Source organism: Rana temporaria, chromosome 1 (genome assembly GCF_905171775.1).
Source record: "Rana temporaria chromosome 1, aRanTem1.1, whole genome shotgun sequence".
Lineage (NCBI taxonomy): Eukaryota > Metazoa > Chordata > Amphibia > Anura > Ranidae > Rana > Rana temporaria.
This window is the reverse complement of record NC_053489.1, coordinates 163,241,053-163,260,713: the sequence shown is the minus strand read 5'-3', so window position 1 is coordinate 163,260,713 and position 19,661 is coordinate 163,241,053. Positions and strand designations below refer to the sequence as shown.

Below are 19,661 nucleotides of genomic sequence, written 5' to 3'. Positions count from 1 at the left end.
CACGGACACTTCCGCGAGCGCGCCCCAGGGGACGCGCAAACGCGGAAGTGCACGAGGACGTCCCAGGGACGTCCTGTCACAGTAACTCGACCGCGCTGTAGCAGTATTTTTGCTATAGCGCGGTCGGCAAGAGGTTAAAGACCACATGGATTAATTAAAAAAATAAGTTGTCAGACAAATCTGATTTCTTTTTATGAGGAGGTAAGTAAAATCTTGGACAGAGGGCTGGCTCTGGACATGGTATACTTGGATTTTGCAAAAGCCTTTGACACAGTTCCCTACACGCAGCTAATGTGTAAAGTAAAGTCTACAGGCTTGGAAAAATCTGTTCGTAAATGGATAGAAAACTGGCTAAAAGTCTGTATTCAGAGAGAGTAGTGGTTAACTATAAATGGTCTAAAGTTGTTAGTGGTGTACCACAAGGTTCAGTGTTGGGACCCTTACTTTTTAATATATTTATAAACGATATAGCGTCTGGTACCATTTCAGTCTTTGCAGATGACACCAAGCTATGCAGTGGAATAAAGTCCTTACAGGATGTCTCCAACTTACAATCCAACCTCAATACACAGTTGAATTGGGCAACTACAGTATGTGGCAAATGAGGTGTAATGTTATTAAATGTAAAGTTATGCACTTCGGGGCTAAGAATATGCATGCATCATACATACTAGGGGAGAGTACAACTGGGGGAATTTGTGGTGGAGAAGGATCTGGGTGTTCTGGTATTCTTTCCTAAATACATAATATAACTGGATACCAACATTTATAGGTTAAGTTGATCCAGGGAATATCTGATTGCCTCTCGGGGGATCAGAAAGCAGTTTTTCTCCTGCTGGAGCAAATTGGATCATGCTTTGCTGTGTTTTTTGCCTTCCTCTGGATCAACTGTGGGTATAGGATTGTGTATATGTTATTTTTTTCCCTTTTTAAGTAGATGGACTTGTGTCCTTTTTCAACCAGACTAACTATGTAACCATATATTATCATTTTTTTTCAATACATTTCCCCCGCTAAAGCTCCGTACACACCGCCGGGATTCTCGTCAGGAAAAAAACATTTTTTCCTGATTAGATTCCTGGAAAGATATTCTTGCCGGCCGAGTGTACACACGTACGATTCAAAAGAACCGCCGTTCTTTTGAATGGCACGAACGTTGTGACGTCATCGACTACGACGAGCATGCGCTCGTTACATTCGATGCCATCGCCACCATCTTGCTTCACCCTACCTATGCCTTGGAAGCTACCGCGCATGTGTCAAAGTCATTTTGAGCATGCGTGGGTTTCCATGGAGGCAGGTAAGTATACACACGCCCGGGTTTCTTGGCAGGAAAGAGCAGGTTCTCTATTTTGCTCTTCTAGATTCTGGGCTTCAAAGCCTCGTACACAAGCACGGTTTATTAGGCAAGAAAGTTTTGCTAGCAGTTTTCTTGCTGTTTCTGGCCGAGAAAACCGTGCGTGTGTATGAGGCTTTAGTTTACTTTGTAAGTTGTCCCCTGGCCTCATTGACACACTTCCCATTTTATGTTTCCTGCCCTGTACTACACCTCTACATGAACACACAGGCAGCCTGAGAAGTACACACACAGCAAAAGCAATGTCTCTCCTCCCTGACTGAAGTATGTAAAAAAAACAACGCCTGAAGAGCAGGGGCTGTACGAATCTTGTTTAGAGCTTACTTTGGATTAGATCGGGGACTGTTGACAAGTATGGTGGACTGGACATCATAGTTTATTGCAATGTGAAAAGATTACAAATGTGACAAGGTTGGCCTTTTCAAGACTATACCTATATACCTAAAATATTTTCCTTAATCACTTACCCTGAAAATCGAAATTTGCTAAAATAAACAGAATTTTTAATGAACAGTGTAAAGTTTTCTGCTTCATTTAAAGGTATTTTCCTAGATAAAAGAAAGAAATATTAAAAAAGTTCAGATAAACATCTTCTTTTTTAATTCTTTATTTATAAATAAGGGATGCACAAACCAAGTTATACAGCATGTACCAGGTAGCTCGCAATCAACAACTGAGAAATTCACATATATCATATCAGGTACCACATGAAAAGTAACAGACATACTTACATTTTGAGTATGCTCTACTTATACTCTATAATATGTAAGCAGGGGTCCACATCCTGTAGCATGTCATAACAATGGTATGATCTTTCAAATGGCAGCATGCACCTACGTTAAGCTTTTTGTTTTAGGTGGATAAACTAATAAATACAGTAAATATACGGCGGGAAAGAACCTGTACGTGATCCTGCACTTCCGCTGGCGACCCGCTCCCGCTGTGATTAGACACGGAGAGCTAATCAGTGGGTCCAACGGACGCAATGTGCACTGTGACCCACCGATCAATTGGGAGACAGGCAAAATGGCGGTCTGCTTATGTAAACAAGGCAGACCGCAGTTCTGTGAGAAGGGAAGGCTGTGATCTTGTGTTCCTACAAAGCAGGAACACGGATTTCTGCTTTCCCATAGTAAAAGCACTTCCCCCACAGTTAGCAAGCACTCCCTAGACACACATTTAACCCTTCGGTTGCCCCTGATGTTAAACCCTTACAGCCAGTGTCATTAGTACTGCAACAGTGCGTATCACTGTATTAGTCACTGGTCCCCGAAAAGTGTCACTTAGTGTCTGATTTATTTGCCGCAATGTTGCAGCCCCATTACAAGACGCTGTTCGCCGCCATTACTAGTAAAAAAAAAAAAAGTGTAAAACATTTCCATAACTATATTCCATAGTCTGTAGACGCTATAACTTTTGCACAAAGCAATCAATGTATGCTTATTGTAAAAAAAATTACCAAAAATATGTAAAAGAATACACATTGGCCTAAATTGTAAGAAATATTTTTTTTTTTTGGTTAATTGTCTGTCTTTTTTTGTTTATAGCACACAAAATAAAAACCACAGAGGCGATCAAATACCACCAAAAAACGCGCTGTTTGTTGGGAAAAATTACATACATTTTACTTGGGTGCAGCGTCACATGACTGCACGATTGTCAGTTAAAATAACGAAGTGCCGTATCCCAAAAATATCCTGGTTAAGAAGGGTGTAAACCTTCTGGAGGGCAAGTGGTTAAACTGTTTCTGGATAAATGTGGACAGTTTTTTTAATTAGGATTAGGAAAGCTGTTCATCCTACAGCTGATTTCCATGTATTCTGTTGCTATAAATAGTTTGTTTGGACCCAGCTGGTCCAAAAAACGATTACCTTCAGTAAGTGCTGCACTGGCTGTAAGCACTATATGTACTGCATGTTGCTTCAGTGACATACAATGCACAATGCTGGGTTCCAGCTGTGAGACTTCGGTCTCACACCCTTAACAATGCAGAGTCGGTCTAAAAGTTTTTTAGCCATTCATAGGCAGCTTTGTATTCTGTGAATGAATACAAAGCATCTTCTGATTGGAGAGTGTGATGTCATCAGCCTGCCCCTCTGACTCAGCCAATCAACACTGTATACTGTATGTAGCTGAAGCTACATGCAGTACATACAGTGTTTGGAGCCATTGTAGCACTTAGTAAAGGAAATAGTTTGTTTTCATCAGCTTGGTCCAAACGAAACAATTTAAAGTGACAGTAAACATTATTATTATTATTATACATGATTTATATAGCGCCAATAGTTTGCGCAGTGCTTTACCATGTAGGGAGAGACTACAACAACAGTACAATTCAAAACAAGAGGGTTGGAGGAGCCATGCTCCTGCAAGCTTACAATCTAAGAGGGAGAGGCTGGTAAAACAAAAGGTAGGGACTGTGAGGGATAAACTGATGAGGGGAGTAGAATATTTGGTTGTTAGCTGGAGGCATGATAGGCCTCACTGAAGAGATGAGTTTTCAGGGATCGCCTAAAAGTGGACAGAGTAGGAGACAACTGGACAGATTGCAGTAGTGAGTTCCAGAGGACGGGAGATGCTCTAGAGAAGTCCTGGAGGATGAGCATGGGAGGAGGAGACAAGTCAGCTAGAGGGCAGAAGGTCTTGGGAGGAGCGGAGAGGATGGTTTGGGTGATATTTGGAGATAAGATTGGTGATGTAACTCAGCGCAGAATTGAAAATGGCTTTGTATGTTATCGTTAGTGTTTTGAATTTTATTTGTTGGGCAATGGGAAGCCAGTGGAAGGATTGGGAGTGAGGAGTGGTGGACACTGAATGGTTGGTAAAGTGGATGAGTCTGGCAGCAGCAATCATGATAGACTGAAGAGGGGATAGCTTGCGGAGAAGTATGCCAACGGGGAGGGAGCTACAATAGTCAAGGCGAGAGGTAACAAGGAAGTGAATAAGTTGCTTAGTGGTCTCCAACGGTTAGAAAGGGTCGTATTCAATATCAGATTTGGCCATGAGAGCCCCTTGCCCATAATGTCGGACCCAGAAAACAGCAGCATCAAAGGAAGTGCAATATATGGTACACGCCTCTGAGTCGATTGCATCATTGACTGACCCACCCTTCGGGAAGGAAAGGTGGTGAATAAGACAAAACTTACTGGGCTCCTTCTTAGGCACAACCCTCATGGGCTAGGTCACCAAATCTGCTTAAAGCTGCGAGAGGAAAGGGCCACCCAACGCAACTTCCTTCCGTAATTTCTCAGAAACCACTGCAGGATGTTGCAAGGCTGAACGCAAGTTCCCGGGACACTGGAGGAACAGAGGCCAGGGAACAAGGTTTGTGAAAGCCTTCGGAGAAACCCACCCCTAGCAAACGAGCAGCCTTCCCATCTGGATATCTATCGAGCAAAGGCTGCATCCTTTCCACCCTCACTGGCGTCATCCCTTTTGTTAACAGATTTACCGACACAGCCTTTCCACTGCTTGAAGCAGGGGGACAAGGCATTATTATTATTATTATTATTATTATTATTATACAGGATTTAACAGTTTGCACAGCGCTTTACAACATGGAGGCACACAGTACAGTTACAATCCAATTCAATACAGGAATAATCAGAGGGCCCTGCTTGTTAAGGCTTACAATCTAGGATGCGAACCTCCGCAGCCGGAGCACTCGTGCTTGTAACAGCAAGCCCCCACAAACTTGCAGGAGCCCTCATATTGTCAGCAGACACCTCTCTTTGCGGCAGGTTGTTCGGAGGTAGATGTACCTCCGGCCCCCCCTGGTAAAAACTCATTAGGGGCCTCATTGTGGAAATCTGCAAGGACGGGCGGATAGATCCCCGCTGCCGGAACTGCTCGTCGTACCTCAACCATGTGGATCCCCCATCGACCCTGTAGCCCTCACCAATGGCGTCAAGATAACAGAAGAGCGCCGAACAGTGTTCCAGGTTCTTCTCCCCAACTACACTTGCCATAATGGCAAAAGCCTGCAGCCAATTAGGGAAAGTACCACCTGTACCACCGTTTTACTTCATCTTCCTTTTTGCTCTCCTCTGGTTTGACCCTATCCAGATAACATTTTTCCAGGGGTAGCAGAGAGAATATCAGACCGCGGAGCCGCCAACTCCTTGCAGGACAGGGTTCCTCCCCCTAGACACACATTATCATCAACAGCAGAAAACACAGACATGTAAGAAGAAGTAGTAGACTTATCAGGCTGCCTAGGAAGGTTCCCACCACCCGCAGGTCCCGACTCCATCGATGCAGGGTGTCCATGTGACTCCTCCCCCTCTGAAGCAGACAGCTCACCCTCCGATCTCTCCTCTGTCACCACATCTCCCCTCTCTGGCCACACCCCAGGAGTAGTGGCCCTGGATGCTGAGGATCCGTGCGGCTGCTGGCCCTGCCTACTCGCACCGGCTCTGCCCACCGATTTATGGTTTGCCCTAGGGCCCTGGGCACTCGCCGCCGGTCTCACACCACCGCACCTTCGCACCTCTGACATCACCTGGTGCTGGCTGGTCTCGGGAGAACCGCCAGCCGCTGAGGTAGAGGTCCCGGTCGCCGTAGCAGCACGATTACCCTACCGAGCGCGCCTGTTCCTGATCCTGATGCCGGGAGGGCTGATGAAGGGGATTCCTTCCTGGAGCGCTGTTCGTGGGCGCAGCTGAACGCTTTGTGGGTAATCCTGAAGGGACCCGCATGGGACTCCCGATGCAGCGCCGAGCTCGGGGGGGAGTCCAGAGAGAAGCAGTCTGGAGGCCGAGACCTCCGAGTTTCTTACGGACTCCTGTCCTCCTCTCCCCAGGCTCGATCTCCAAGGACAGATGAGAGCTGCTTCTGCAGCCACTCCACTCCTCTGGACACTGCCTCGGCCATGAGCTGGGAATGCAGCCTGTCCAGCACCCGCAGGGGATCCAAGTTACTACCTGCACCGCAAGATCCTCTGGACGCCAGGGTGGGAACACCTCTCCTTAAATGCACGTAGCCCCACCTCTCCCTTGGGCTACCCCCCCAATCAGGCAAGTCCTCTCATTACTTTACTTACCCCGTTCACATTTGTCATGCCTGCTCTTCGCTATTTCTTTATTTCTTTTTTTTGCTTCGGGCCTCACTGTATTAGAGCTCAAACAACTTTTTGCTTGAATGGTTCACTGCTAGCTCAGGGAATCCAGGGTAAATACATTTTTAACCTCTTTAAATGTACTTATTAATATTAATAAATAGGCAATGTATGCAATTGCAGTGAAAACTATATGTTTGGAATAGGTGATTGTGTGTTTGCTGTTTGTGTCAGTGTGTATACAAACTAATTTTTTTGCAATATTAGCACTAGCAAGACAACCTAATATAGTGGTCACTGGTCAGGTGGCAACCCTAGTTGTGTTAATAACTGATGTCCCCGTGTACTGTATACATCCTGTTTTCAAGGTTAGCCAGAATATAAAATCATTGTAGTAACATACAGAAATGCTTTAAACCTTTCCTGTCTACATACAGGGTAATCTAATCAAGGCCATTAGGGTACATTAAACACCTTTTATTCTATATATAATTGTGCAAAATGTGTTTAGAAAATAAATGATAAAACTTAGGTTACAGTATGGCGTTCTCTTTTTGTTCACAAGATGACATATAGTATGTTCTCCTGTGACAAAAAAACGTGCACGTGGCAGGCTATTGCACACTATATTCTGACAGCGCAGAGCCCCACTGCAGCTGGGACAGATCCCGACAATACTCTCGAGATCCACTCTGCTGCCTGATTGACAGCTGGCTCTGCCTCACTAGAGGCAGAGCCAGCTGGGCCCGCCCCTTCCCTCATCCATTCCTCCCTGTCCTTCCAGTCATCGCTAGAGAATCGGAAGGGGGGGGGGGTGCATCCCTGCGGGGAGAGGATCGGAAGGGGATCCCTGCGCATGTGTAGTAAAACATCATGTACAATATCCACCAAATCTGTACAAACCGCAAACAAATAAATCTAGTTGTATGTAAGATTTAATAACGAGGTGTAAAGTCAGTGTGGTTTGGCAACATATAACGCACAATGGCCCGGATTCACAAAGCACTTGCGCCAACGTATCTCGAGATACGCTGCGTAAGTGCAAATATGCGCCGTCGCATCTGTGCGCCGTGCCTACAAAACTAGATACGCCTGAAAATAGGCTTCATCCGACCGACGTAACTTGCCTACGCCGGGGTAGAGTGGGCGCATAGTTACACTGGATGGAAATGAGGGAGATACGCCGATTCACGAACGTACGTGCGCCCGGCGCATGCTATACGTGGTTTGTGTAAGTCATACGTCCGACTTAAAGTTATGCCCCATAAATGAGGTGTAACTCAGCAGCATCAATGCAAAGGGCTGCACCAGGGAACACAAGCCGTCGTATTTTACGTTGTTTACGTTGGACGTGAAAATGGCTGGGCGTAGGTTACGTTCACGCCGTAGGCAGTGATCCGTCGCATCTTAGGGAGTAGATCTGACGTGATTCTAAGCATGCGCACAGGGATGCGTCCACGGGACGGCGCATGCGCCGTTCATTTTACGTATCTGTCTGAGACTCAGCCCATCATTTGCATGGGGTCACGCCTCATTTGCATGGCTCACGCCCACTTCCACATACACCGGCTTACGCCTAGGAAACCCAGTGCAGATTTGGCAGCACTGGCTTTGTGAATCCAGTGCTTGCCTCTCTGCGCTGCGTCGGCGTAGCGTGAAGAAGATACGCTACGGCGGCATAAATAAAATATGCGCCGCTGTTTGTGAATCTGGGCCAATATCTCGGAAACCAAAGCGGCACAAACGTTTTTTTTTTGCGGCACAAAAACAAATGGTGTGTTTGTTTTTAAAATTCAGCAACATGGGGTGCAAAGTGGGTGAGGCTTGCATTGAATTTAATGTTTAATATCTCAGAAACTCAGGTTTTTGCGGCACAATTCAGTACAATCGCGGCACAAACGAATGGTATATTTTTATTCAGGTTTTACAAACATGTGGTGCCAACTTCACACAGCTCTTGTAGGGCCATTTCAGATGATATATTAGTGAAGATATAAACCATGATATCAACATTGGGGTAGATTCAGAGAGAAGATACGACGGCGTATTTTCTGATACGCCGTCGTTTCTCTGAGTCCGGCCGTCGTATCTATGCGCCTGATTCATAGAATCAGGTTACGCATAGATCTCCCTTAGATCCGACAGGTGTAAGTGACTTACACCGTCGGATCTTAGGCTGCAATTCCAGGCCGGCCTCTAGGTGGCGCTTCCGCATTATTACGCAAGGAATATGCAAATGAGGAGTTACGCCGATTCAGAAACGAACGACCGCCCGGCGCTTTTTTTTTACGTCGTTTGCGTTCGGCTTTTTCCAGCGTATAGTTACCCCTGCTATATGAGGCGTAGCTAATGTTAAGTATGACCGTCGTTCCCGCGCCGAGTTTTGAAATTTTACGTCGTTTGCGTAAGTCGTTCGCCAATACGGATGGACGTAATTTACGTTCACGTCGAAACCAATGACGTCCTTGCGACGTCATTTAGAGCAATGCACACTGGGATATGTACACGGACGACGCATGCGCCGTTCGTAAAAAATGTCAATCATGTCAGGTCAACACACATTAACATAAAACACGCCCCCCCCTTCCACATTTGAATTACGCGGCCTTACGCCGCAACAGGTACGTTACGCCGCCGTAACTAAGGGCGCAAGTTCTTTGTGAATAAAGAACTCACGCCCAAAAGTAGAGCAGGGTAACGTATCTCAGATACGTTACGCCGGGCGGACAGATATGCTGATGTATCTGAATCCAGCCCATAATGTATATTTTGAGGTATCACTCAACATAGAGCCAGACATGTAGAGACACAGGTATGTCAAAACTATTTCTGAATTCGGATCATCTATAATGGCATAATGCAATAGGCATCAGGAACTAAATAGCAGTGAGATCCCTTATCTCTTTCCTTTCCTATGGAAAGAGATCCCAGTTTATATGCAATACAATTCTCTTTGATTATCTAATCTCTAAAATTATAGCCTTTAAGCTTTTAAGGAATTTGTGGGTTGAGTAAGCATAAGCAGCTTTTACTTTACAGAGTTCCCTTGTCTTAAGTCACACTTTGTGTAAAGGAGGCCATTGTTTAAAATGTAACTTTGTGCAAACTGAAACAGTTTTTTAATTTACGTATCCAAACTCAGGCAAGCATGTTCCAATAAGATCTTTTGCTAGTTTTATTGTGTGTGTATACAGTATATAATAAATTGTACATGTGAGAAGTATGAGGAGATGAGTAAGTATGCATGTTACCATAGGAGTGCGCACAGGGTGTGCCGGGTGTGCTCAGGCACACCCTATTCACCCCATGCGCTTTAGTGTTATCGCTCTGTGTAGAAACAGGAACATGGGAACAATCTCACTCTTATTGGTTCTGCCATAAGAAAAGTGTTTATGCTCTTCTCTTTCACTGTGCCAGCAGGGAGATCAATGTGCCGGGGCCATATATATGTAGATACATACACATGCATGTGTGTTTGAGCTTAAGGGTGCACACCCTAATGCAGTGATGGCGAACCTTGACACCCCCAGATGTTTTTGAACTACATTTTCCATGATGCTCATGCACGCTGCAGTGTAGTGGAGCATCATGGGAAATGTAGTTCCAAAACATCTGGGGTGCCAAGGTTCGCCATCACTGCCCTAATGCATTAGGCTGCGCACACCTATGCATGTTACATATAGAGATGTACAGAACTGTTCGCCGGCGAATAATGAGCGGTGATTTTTGCGCATTCGCGTTCGCCGATGCGCGAACATATGCGCTGTTCGATCCGCCTCCTATTAATTAACATTGAGCAAACTTTGACCCTCTACCTCACAGTCGGCAGACACATTCCAGCCAATCAGCAGCATACCCTCCCTTCCTGACCCTCTCACCTCTCGGGCAGCATCCATTTTAGATTCATTCTGAACCTGCATTCTTAGGGAGAGGAGGGAGAGTGTTGCTGCTGCTGAATTTATAGGGAAATCTATAGCTAGACTAGTGTTTTCAGTGTCCACTCCAGTCCTGAAAGACTCATTTGATCTCTGCTGTAAGGACAGCACCCCAAAAAGTCATTTTTAGGGCTAGTAACCCCAAAAAGCCCTTTTTAGGGCTAGTATATCAGTCTGCTTCTTTTTTTTCTGTAATCTAATTGCAGTTGCCTGCTAGGCAGCGTGTGTGTCAGGATCACAGCGTACACTGTTCCCAGTGCCACCCACCACTCATCTATCTTGGTGGCACAGTAGATAACATTTAAAAAAAAAATGTATTACTGCAATATAATAGTAGTCAGTTGCCTGGCTGGCAGCGTGTGTCAGTGTACAGCGTACACTGTGCCCAGTGCCACCCACCACTCATCTATCTTGGTGGCACAGTAGATAACATTTAAAAAATATATAATTTATTACTGCAATATAATAGTAGTCAGTTGCCTGGCTGCCAGCGTGTGTCAGGGGTACAGCGTACACTGTGCCCAGTGCCACCCACCACTCATCTATCTTGGTGGCACAGTACATAACATTTAAAAAAAAATAATTATTACTGCAATATAATTGTAGTCAGTTGCCTGGCTGCCAGCGTGTGTCAGGGGTACAGCGTACATTGTGCCCAGTGCCACCCACCAATCATCTATCTTGGTGGCACAGTACATAACATTTAAAAACCCCAAAAAATTTACTGCAATAGAATGGTAGTCAGTTGCCAGCGTGTGTCAGGCTCATAGTGTATACTGTGCCCACTTGCCCAGTGCCACCACTCATATATCTGGTGGCATAGTATATTAAATTTAAAAAGAAAAAACACAATTTTGACTGCAATAGAATAGCAGTTAGTTGTCTGCAGGCGTGTGTCAGGCCTACAGCGTCTACTCTGCCAACTTCTGCCAGTGCACAGTGCCACTCATATCTGGTGTCACAGTAGCTTGCACGCATAGTAAAACTAAACAAATAAAAAAAAATGACTGGCAGAGGCAGGCCACCCCGCAGGGGCTGTCGTGGTCGTGGTGCTGTGATTGCCTTTGGCCCTAGAATAATGCCCAGTGTTCAGAGGCTACGTACCCTGAACTCGAAAAGTTCTGAGGACATAGTTGACTGGCTAACACAGGACACCCAATCTTCTACAGCTTCCGCTCGTAACCTTGACGCACCATCCTCCTCCAGCTCAGCTTCGGGCACCTCTCAAGTTACCACCACTCGCCCGCATGCCGCCACCACCAACACTAGCATCACAGCTGCTTCACTTGATCTGTCAGAGGAGTTATTTACACATCAGTTGGAAGAAATTAGTGATGTGCAACCATTATTGCCAGAGGTTGTAGATAAAAGGGATATGACTCAGTCAGGCAGCATTACACACATGGACGTATGGTGTGATGATGATGTACCCGCTGCTGCTTCCTTTGCTGATTTGTCAGATACAAGTGAAGCGGTTGATGATGACGATGTGTCTGGGGATGTCACGTGGGTGCCCGCTCGAAGAGAAGAAGAAGAGGGGGAAAGTTCAGATGGGGAGACAGAGGAGGAGGAGACGAGTTGGAAGCAGGGGGAGGTCGTCGCAAGGAGCTAGTGGCACAGTCAGACAGCATGTATCGGCACCCAGGGTCAGCCAGACAGCACGCCAATCAACGCATGCTGTTGCCACCACCAGAATGCCGGCATTGCAAAGCTCAGCAGTGTGGCATTTTTTTGTGTGTGTCTGCCTCTGATAACAGTGATGCCATTTGCAACCTGTGCCAAAAGAAACTGAGTCGTGGGAAATCCAACACCCACCTAGGTACAACTGCTTTGCGAAGGCACATGATCGCACATCACAAACGCCTATGGGATCAACACATGATGATGAGTACAAGCAGCACACAAGCTCAAAGCCACCATCCTCCTCCTGGTGCAGCATCTTCAGTCACGTCAACCACTGTTGTCCTCCTTGCCTCCTCTCAACCATCCGCCACTCCGTCTCTCACCGTGAGCAGTTCCTGCTCATCTGCCCACAGTCAGGTGTCTGTCAAGGACATGTTTGAGCATAAGAAGCCAATGTCACAGAGTCACCCCCTTGCCCAGCGTCTGACAGCTGGCTTGTCGGAACTCTTAGCCCGCCAGCTTTTACCATACAAGCTGGTGGAGTCTGAGGCCTTCAAAAAATGTGTAGCTATTGGGACACCGCAGTGGAAGGTACCCGGACAAAATTTCTTTTCACAAAAGGCAATCCCCAACCTGTACTCTATTGTGCAAAAGGAAGTAATGGCATCCCTGGCACACAGTGTTGGGGAAGGGTCCATCTGACCACTGATACCTGGTCTGCAAAGCACGGTCGGGGGAAGGTATATCACCTACACTACGCATTGGGTAAACCTGCTGACGGCTGACAAGCATGTAATGCGTGGCTCTGCAGAGGAGTTGGTGACACCGCCACGACTTGCAGGCAGGTCTGCTGCCACCTTCTCTACTCCTCCTACTCCATCCTCTTCGATAACCTCCTCGACTGAGTCCTCTTCTGCTGCTGTGTCTTGCTCCACATCAACTGCACCCCCCCAGCTCCCCAGGGGCTATTCCACATCACGGATACGACAGTGTCACGCCGTCTTGGGGTTGACTTGCCTGAAAGCAGAGAGTCACACCAGACCAGCACTCCTGTCCGCCCTGAACACACAGGTAGATCAGTGGCTGACTCCGCACCCACTTGAGATCGGCAAAGTGGTGTGTGACAACGGAAGCAATTTGTTGGCGGCATTGAATTTGGGCAAGTTGACACATGTCCCGTGCATGGCACATGTGATGAATCTGATTGTACAACGCTTTGTGCATAAGTACCCAGACTTACAGGACGTCCTCAAGCAGGCCAGGAAGGTGTGTGACCATTTCAGGCGTTCCTACACGGCCATGGCGCACTTTTCAGATATCCAGGGGCGAAACAACATGCCAGTGAGGCGACTGATTTGCGACAGCCTGACACGTTGGAATTCAACACTCCTAATGTTCGACCGCCTGCTCCAAGAAGAAAAAGCCGTCAACGAGTATTTGTATGACCGGGGTGCTAGGACAGCCTCTGCGCAGCTGGGAATTTTTTTGCCACGTTACTGGACGCTCATGCGCAATGCCTGTAGGCTCATGCGTCCTTTTGAGGAGGTGACAAATTCTAGTCAGTCGCACTGAAGGCAGCATCAGTGACATCATCCCATTTGTTTTCTTCCTGGAACGTGCCCTGCGAAGAGTGCTGGATCAGGCCGTAGATGAGCGAGAGGAAGAGGAAGAGTTGTGGTCACCATCACCACCAGAAACAGCCTTAGCAGCATCACTTGCTGGACCTGCAGAAACGCTGGAAGAGGAGTGTGAGGAAGAGGAGTCAGAGGAGGAATGTGGCTTTGAGGAGGAGGAAGACCAACCACAGCAGGCATCCCAGGGTGCTCGTTGTCACCTATCTGGTACCCATGGTGTTGTACGTAGCTGGGAGGAAGAACAGACCTTCAGTGAGATCAGTGAGGATGAGGAACGGGACATGAGTAGCTCGGCATCCAACCTTGTGAAAATGGGGTCTCTCATGCTGTCGTGCCTGTTGAGGGACCCTCTTATAAAAAGGCTGAAGGAGAACGACCTGTACTGGGTGGCCACGCTACTAGACCCCCGGTATAAGCAGAAAGTGCCTGAAATGTTACCAAATTACCGGAAGTCGGAAAGGATGCAGCAGTTCCAAAATAAATTAAAAATTATGCTTTACACAGCATACAAGGGTGATGTCACAGCACAACAAGAATCTAACAGTGGAAGAGGTGAAAGTAATCCTCCTCCTACCATGACCACGCCGGCAAGGACAGGACGCTTTACAGATGTGTTGTTGATGGAGGACATGCTTTTTCAGTCCTACGCATCGCCACAGCCCTTCGGGGTCCACCCTCAGAGAACGACTCGACCGACAGGTAGCAGACTACCTCGCCTTAACTGCAGATATCGACACTCTGAGGAGCGATGAACCCCTTGACTACTGGGTGTGCAGGCTTGACCTGTGGCCTGAGCTATCCCAATTTGCGATAGAACTTCTGGCCTGCCCCGATTCAAGTGTCCTTTCAGAAAGGACCTTCAGTGCAGCAGGAGGTATTGTCACTGAGAAGAGAAGTCGCCTAGGTCAAAAAAGTCTAGATTACCTCACCTTTATTAAGATGAATGAGGCATGGATCCCGAAGGGACTGACAGTGGGCGATACATTTGACTAAAGGCCTGATGAGATGAGCTTCCTTGGGCTACAAATGGTCCACACGCTGCTGTATTTTATCTCTGCATGCCGGATGACTTGCGTGACTTATCCGTCACCAAATAGGGTTCAAGCCGCAATGTTTTAGTGCACTTTCTGTACGGAAAACATCAATTTTTCTGGCCCCTGCTACAGCAGCGGCTGCAACAATACCTACTTTTTCAGGAATGTGTTCATGCCTCATTTTTCTGGCCTCTGGTGCTGCACTGTGGCTGCAAAAACAAAACCAAAAAAAAAAAAGGCACATACATGTGTCAATTTCCCTTTGTGATCGTTACCTTGTTGTGGTGAAGGGGCTTGAGTATCACAATGAAGCGACCACCTCTATGAGTGTGTTGGCAATGGCAATGTTGGCACACCCCAGATGATAAGGTCGTTGCTTCATTGTGAACAGACCAAAAGCGATCGGCTGGATAATTTTGCATAGAAAAAACATTAGTTTTCTTTGTGATCATATAAGGTGATCATTAAAGCCTACTAGGCCAACAATGGGCCCACACGGCAGAATCATTGTTTTCTGGGTCACTTAATTGTCACTGAACTATCTCAGCACGACCATAGGCTTTGAAAAACTCCCATCGCCTGCAATCTCCAAAACGTTCATTGATGTCAGTGAGGACAAGGAACGGGACATGGCTAGCTTGGTATTCAACCTTGTGTAAATGGGGAGTTTGCGGTTGTGCAAATGGACTGTTTGCAGGTGTTTGCGATGCGTTAAACTGGGAGTTTAGTCTGTCAGAGTTTGGTCTGTCACTGTGAACCCTAACCCTATTACAGACAGGGTTACAGATAGGGTTAGGGTTACAGATAGGGTTAGGGTTACAGACAGGGTTAGGGTTACAGATAGGGTTAGGGTTACAGATAGGGTTAGGATTAGCATTACAGATAGGGTGATGGTTACAGATAGGGTTAGGGTTAGGGTAGGGTTACAGATAGGGTTAGGGTTACATATAGGGTTAGGGTTAGGGTTACAGACTGTAACCCTATCTGTAACCCTAACCTTGTCTGTAAACCTAACCCTATCTGTTACTCTAACCCTATCTGTAACCCTAATACTAACCCTATCTGTTACCCTAACCCTATCTAACCCTATATATTGAGTTATTCACTTTACGGTCAACACTGAGGTCAAGGGGGCACTCTTTACGTCTAGAGGAAAAGAGATTTCACCTCCAAATACGGAAAGGTTTTTTCACAGTAAGAGCTGTGAAAATGTGGAACAGACTCCCTCCAGAGGTGGTTCTGGCCAGCTCAGTAAATTGCTTTAAGAAAGGCCTGGATTCTTTCCTAAATGTACAGAATATAACTGAGTACTAAGATTTGTAGGTAAAGTTGATCCAGGGTAAATCCGATTGCCTCTCGGGGGATCAGGAAGGAATTTTTTCCCCTGCTGTAGCAAATTGGATCATGCTCTGCTGGTTTTTTTTGCCTTCCTCTGGATCAACTGTGGGTATGGAGTTGGGTGTATAGGATTTTACTGTTTTTTATTTTGTTTTTTTATTTTTTGTGGTTGAACTGGATGGACTTGTGTCTTTTTTCAACCTGACTAACTATGTAACTATGTAACTATCTGTAACCCTAACCCTAACCCTTACACTACCTGATCGATATAACATCATACCTGATGTTTTAAAGCACGTTATTCCAAACAATTGATGAATGTTAGGTGATTTATGCCCTTTATGGATTAAAAACGGACTCTGTGACAACTACGTAATTTTCCATGGGAGTTTTGCCATGGATCCCCCTCCGGCATGCCACAGTCCAGGTGTTAGTCCCCTTGAAACAACTTTTCCATCATTATTGTGGCCAGAAAGAGTCCCTGTGGGTTTTAAAATTCGCCTGCCCATTGAAGTCTATGGCGGTTCGCGCATTCGCGAACATATGCGCAAGTTCGCAAAAAGCGAAATTTTAGGTTTGTGACATCACTAGTTACATGGGGGCCAGATCCACAGCCAGCCGCCGTAACTTATCTTTTCCCATTTAAGTTACACTGCCGGAAAATTTCTACCTAAGTGCCCGATCCACAAAGCACTTACCTAGAAATTTTCGGGTGTGTAACTTAAATTCCGCCGGCGCAAGGCGTTCCTATTCAAATGGGGGCGAGTCCCATTTAAATTAGGCGCGCTCCCGCGCCGGACGTACTGCGCATGCTCGTGACGTCATTTTCCCGACGTGCATAGCGCAAAATTACGTTACGCCAAGCTTCGTGAATCGCGCCGGGTCAAAAAAGTTGCGTCGGAAAAAAAAAAGACACGGCGGGAATTTTTTTTTAAAAAATAAATAAATAACAGCGTCGCGGGTAAGAAGGGTCTACTTTTACAAGGTGTAAACAGTTTACACTTTGTAAAAGCAGCCCTAATTTTCCACATACAACTTAATACTTACAGAGAAAAAACGAAGCGTAAAAGCTTCGTAGATCTCCGTAAGTGCTAATTTGCATACCCGACGCGGCATTTCGACTCGAAATGCCCCCAGCGGCGGATGCGGTACTGCATCCTAAGATCCGGCAGTGTAAGTCCCTTACACATGTCGGATCTTCTGCCTATCTTTTGGAAACTGATTCTGTGGATCAGTTCCAAAGATAGAAACAGGGATACGACGGCGTAACAGTAGATACGCCGGCGTATCCCTTTTGAGGATCTGGCCCATAAAGCTTAAAGTACACCTGTCATTATGTAGGCTGTCATTGCTAGCCTCAGTTTTTAATCCCAACTATGGGCATCAAAAAACAAATCTCCTTGCAGTGAGGCCTTCCTGCTCTGCAAGGATTAAATGCATGTTAACTTTAGGAATTGAGGAATAAGCTGTAATGCCTACCTTAAACTTTGATATGGCAGCCTTCTTCCACCCTGTGTGACCGGTCCCTCCGCAGCTTCCTCTAAATTGCTCCAGCCAGCAGAATCATGCAGGACTAATAGTGCCCACCTACATCCTGGAGAAGTGAAGGGCGCTGGCAGCAAGAAATAAGGTAAGCATTACATATTTTTCCTCTACCCCCTAGACTTAACGGATTTATGTAATTCTCATAATTCAGCTTTCAGAATGTTAGTTTGCTGGCTGAGATGCTATTCTAATGCTTATCTGAACCAGAGATTAAACAAATCTTCTTAAAAAGGTTGTACCTGTTTATCTGCAGCCCTCTCTCCTCTACAGCTGCCTACAATACACAGAACAAAGGTTAATTTTTTTCAGCTCTAGAAGGCAAGGGGAAAGGTTATGTCACATACTGTACAGCACAGAGCTGAGTGTAATCTGAGAGAGGGAAAGGACACCTCCCTCTATAAAGTCTCATAGGGAAACATGCACAGATGAGGCCATCAATCACCTTCTGTGTGCTTGTAGGTGGGCGGGGCCATCTTCTGAGATTCTGTGATTTCGGATAACCTGTCAAAAGTGACTCATACAAATAGCAGAGGGAAGAGAGAGGAGACATAAATCACACACATTGCTGTGGATTGAGGCAAGTGCACACTACGGAAGGATATGCTTTGTTCATTTTTCATTTTAAAGATTTACAACCACTTTAAAACAATAGTGTCTGAGATTATCAGCAGGAATAAAGATTAAGTTAAAAGACTGCTGATTGCTATGACTGTTTTCCTGCTACCCTAGTGCAATACCTTTTTTTTTTCTCAAACAAATGTTTTTATTGAGCATATATATAAAAAAAACAGTTTACAGTCTCCAGAGCATACTCACATTGAAAATCACATGGGAGAGTACACATAAAACAAAACTTTGTACTACATTCAAAACTCTGCATCATGGTAAAATTCCCTGGAACAAAATCCCGTCTCCTCCCCCTGCGGGGCTTATAAGGTTGCTCCCAACCCGGCTGAAAAGGGTTCTAAAATAACCTGTCGTATACCAAATCTATTGGGGCAAGTCCAGGAGTGTCAAGCCACTGGGCCCATAACTTCTCATATTTGCCGCTAGTCCCCCGTCTCTGATACACCACCTTCTCCAACCTCAGAGTAACTCCCATTTGTTTAACCCATTCCTGCACTGTCGGTGGTTCAGTGTCTTTCCAGTGTCTCAGTATTAACAAGCGGGCCTGAAACAGAGCTCTACCTATAGCCTGCCTGGGTATATCCTCTGCCAGGAGACCCTCCGTAATCCCCAGGAGACACACCTTGGGCTCCAAAGGAACCTGAGCCTGGAAGGCCCTGTTAATCGTTTCCACCACCCCTGCCCAATACAGATGGAGCTTCGGGCACCGCCACAGGAGGTGAATGAGATCTCCATGGTCTCTACAGCATCTAGTACAGCAGGGGTCTACCCCCAGTCCCATCCTCGCCAGCCTGGCCGGCGTGTAATGAACCCGTAGGAGTATGTACAGCTGTGAAAGTCTCTGTGCCACGTTTAGGGAGCAAGCGGGAACCGCCTGCAAGGCCTCTTCCCACTGCTCATCCTCAAACGCTCCTACATCCTGTTCCCACCTCGCCACCGCCTTGTGAGGGGCACCTGGTAAAAAAAGGTTGAGCAGCATAGCATAGCAGCTGGATATAAAACCCTTGTAGGAGGACACATCCGATAGGTAATTAAAGACCGGTGCCACATTCATGACCCATATGTCATCCTCCTTTTGGGCTTCATATGCATGTTTGAGTTGTAGGTAGTAAAAATACATGGAAGTCGGGAGTTGAAAGTCAGCCCTGAGCTCAGCAAAAGGTCTCAGTCGTCCTGCCCTTACAATGTGTGTCATGAGGGATATGCCATGTTGTTTCCACCTTGAACCATACGGTATTTTCGCTATCTCACGGTAGTGTAAGTTGTCCCATACGGGGCTATATTTAGTGTACCCAGTCACACCCTGCATCATCCTGACCTTGTTCCAGACTTTCTGCATGAGTGCATATGTGGGAAACCGTTTGTTGGATTTCGCGTATCTCAGGGCCTCTAGTCCTTCTATCACTTCCCCCCCGGTCGTGAATCTGAGCAGTGGAACCGATGAGTCCCTCAGATTCAGCTGGAGGTCCTGGTGAGGGCCAACCACCCTCGCAATATGCTGCGCCTGGGAGG

The 19,661-nt window shown here is 46.3% G+C and overlaps 1 protein-coding gene across 6 annotated transcripts in view; it reads right to left on the bottom strand.

Moving 5' to 3' along the window:
• Window positions 1–19,661, bottom strand: part of P2RX6 (purinergic receptor P2X 6) — a 76,899-nt gene that overhangs the window by 16,418 nt on the left and 40,820 nt on the right. For 5 of the 6 annotated variants that reach the window (XM_040345411.1, XM_040345385.1, XM_040345376.1 and 2 more), the window contains exon 6: window positions 1,825–1,905. The exons of the other annotated variant lie outside the window; for it this stretch is intronic. In XM_040345411.1, the coding sequence (XP_040201345.1) occupies window positions 1,825–1,905 (81 nt within the window). The remainder of the gene's footprint in view (window positions 1–1,824; window positions 1,906–19,661) is intronic. 6 annotated transcript variants of the gene reach the window in all.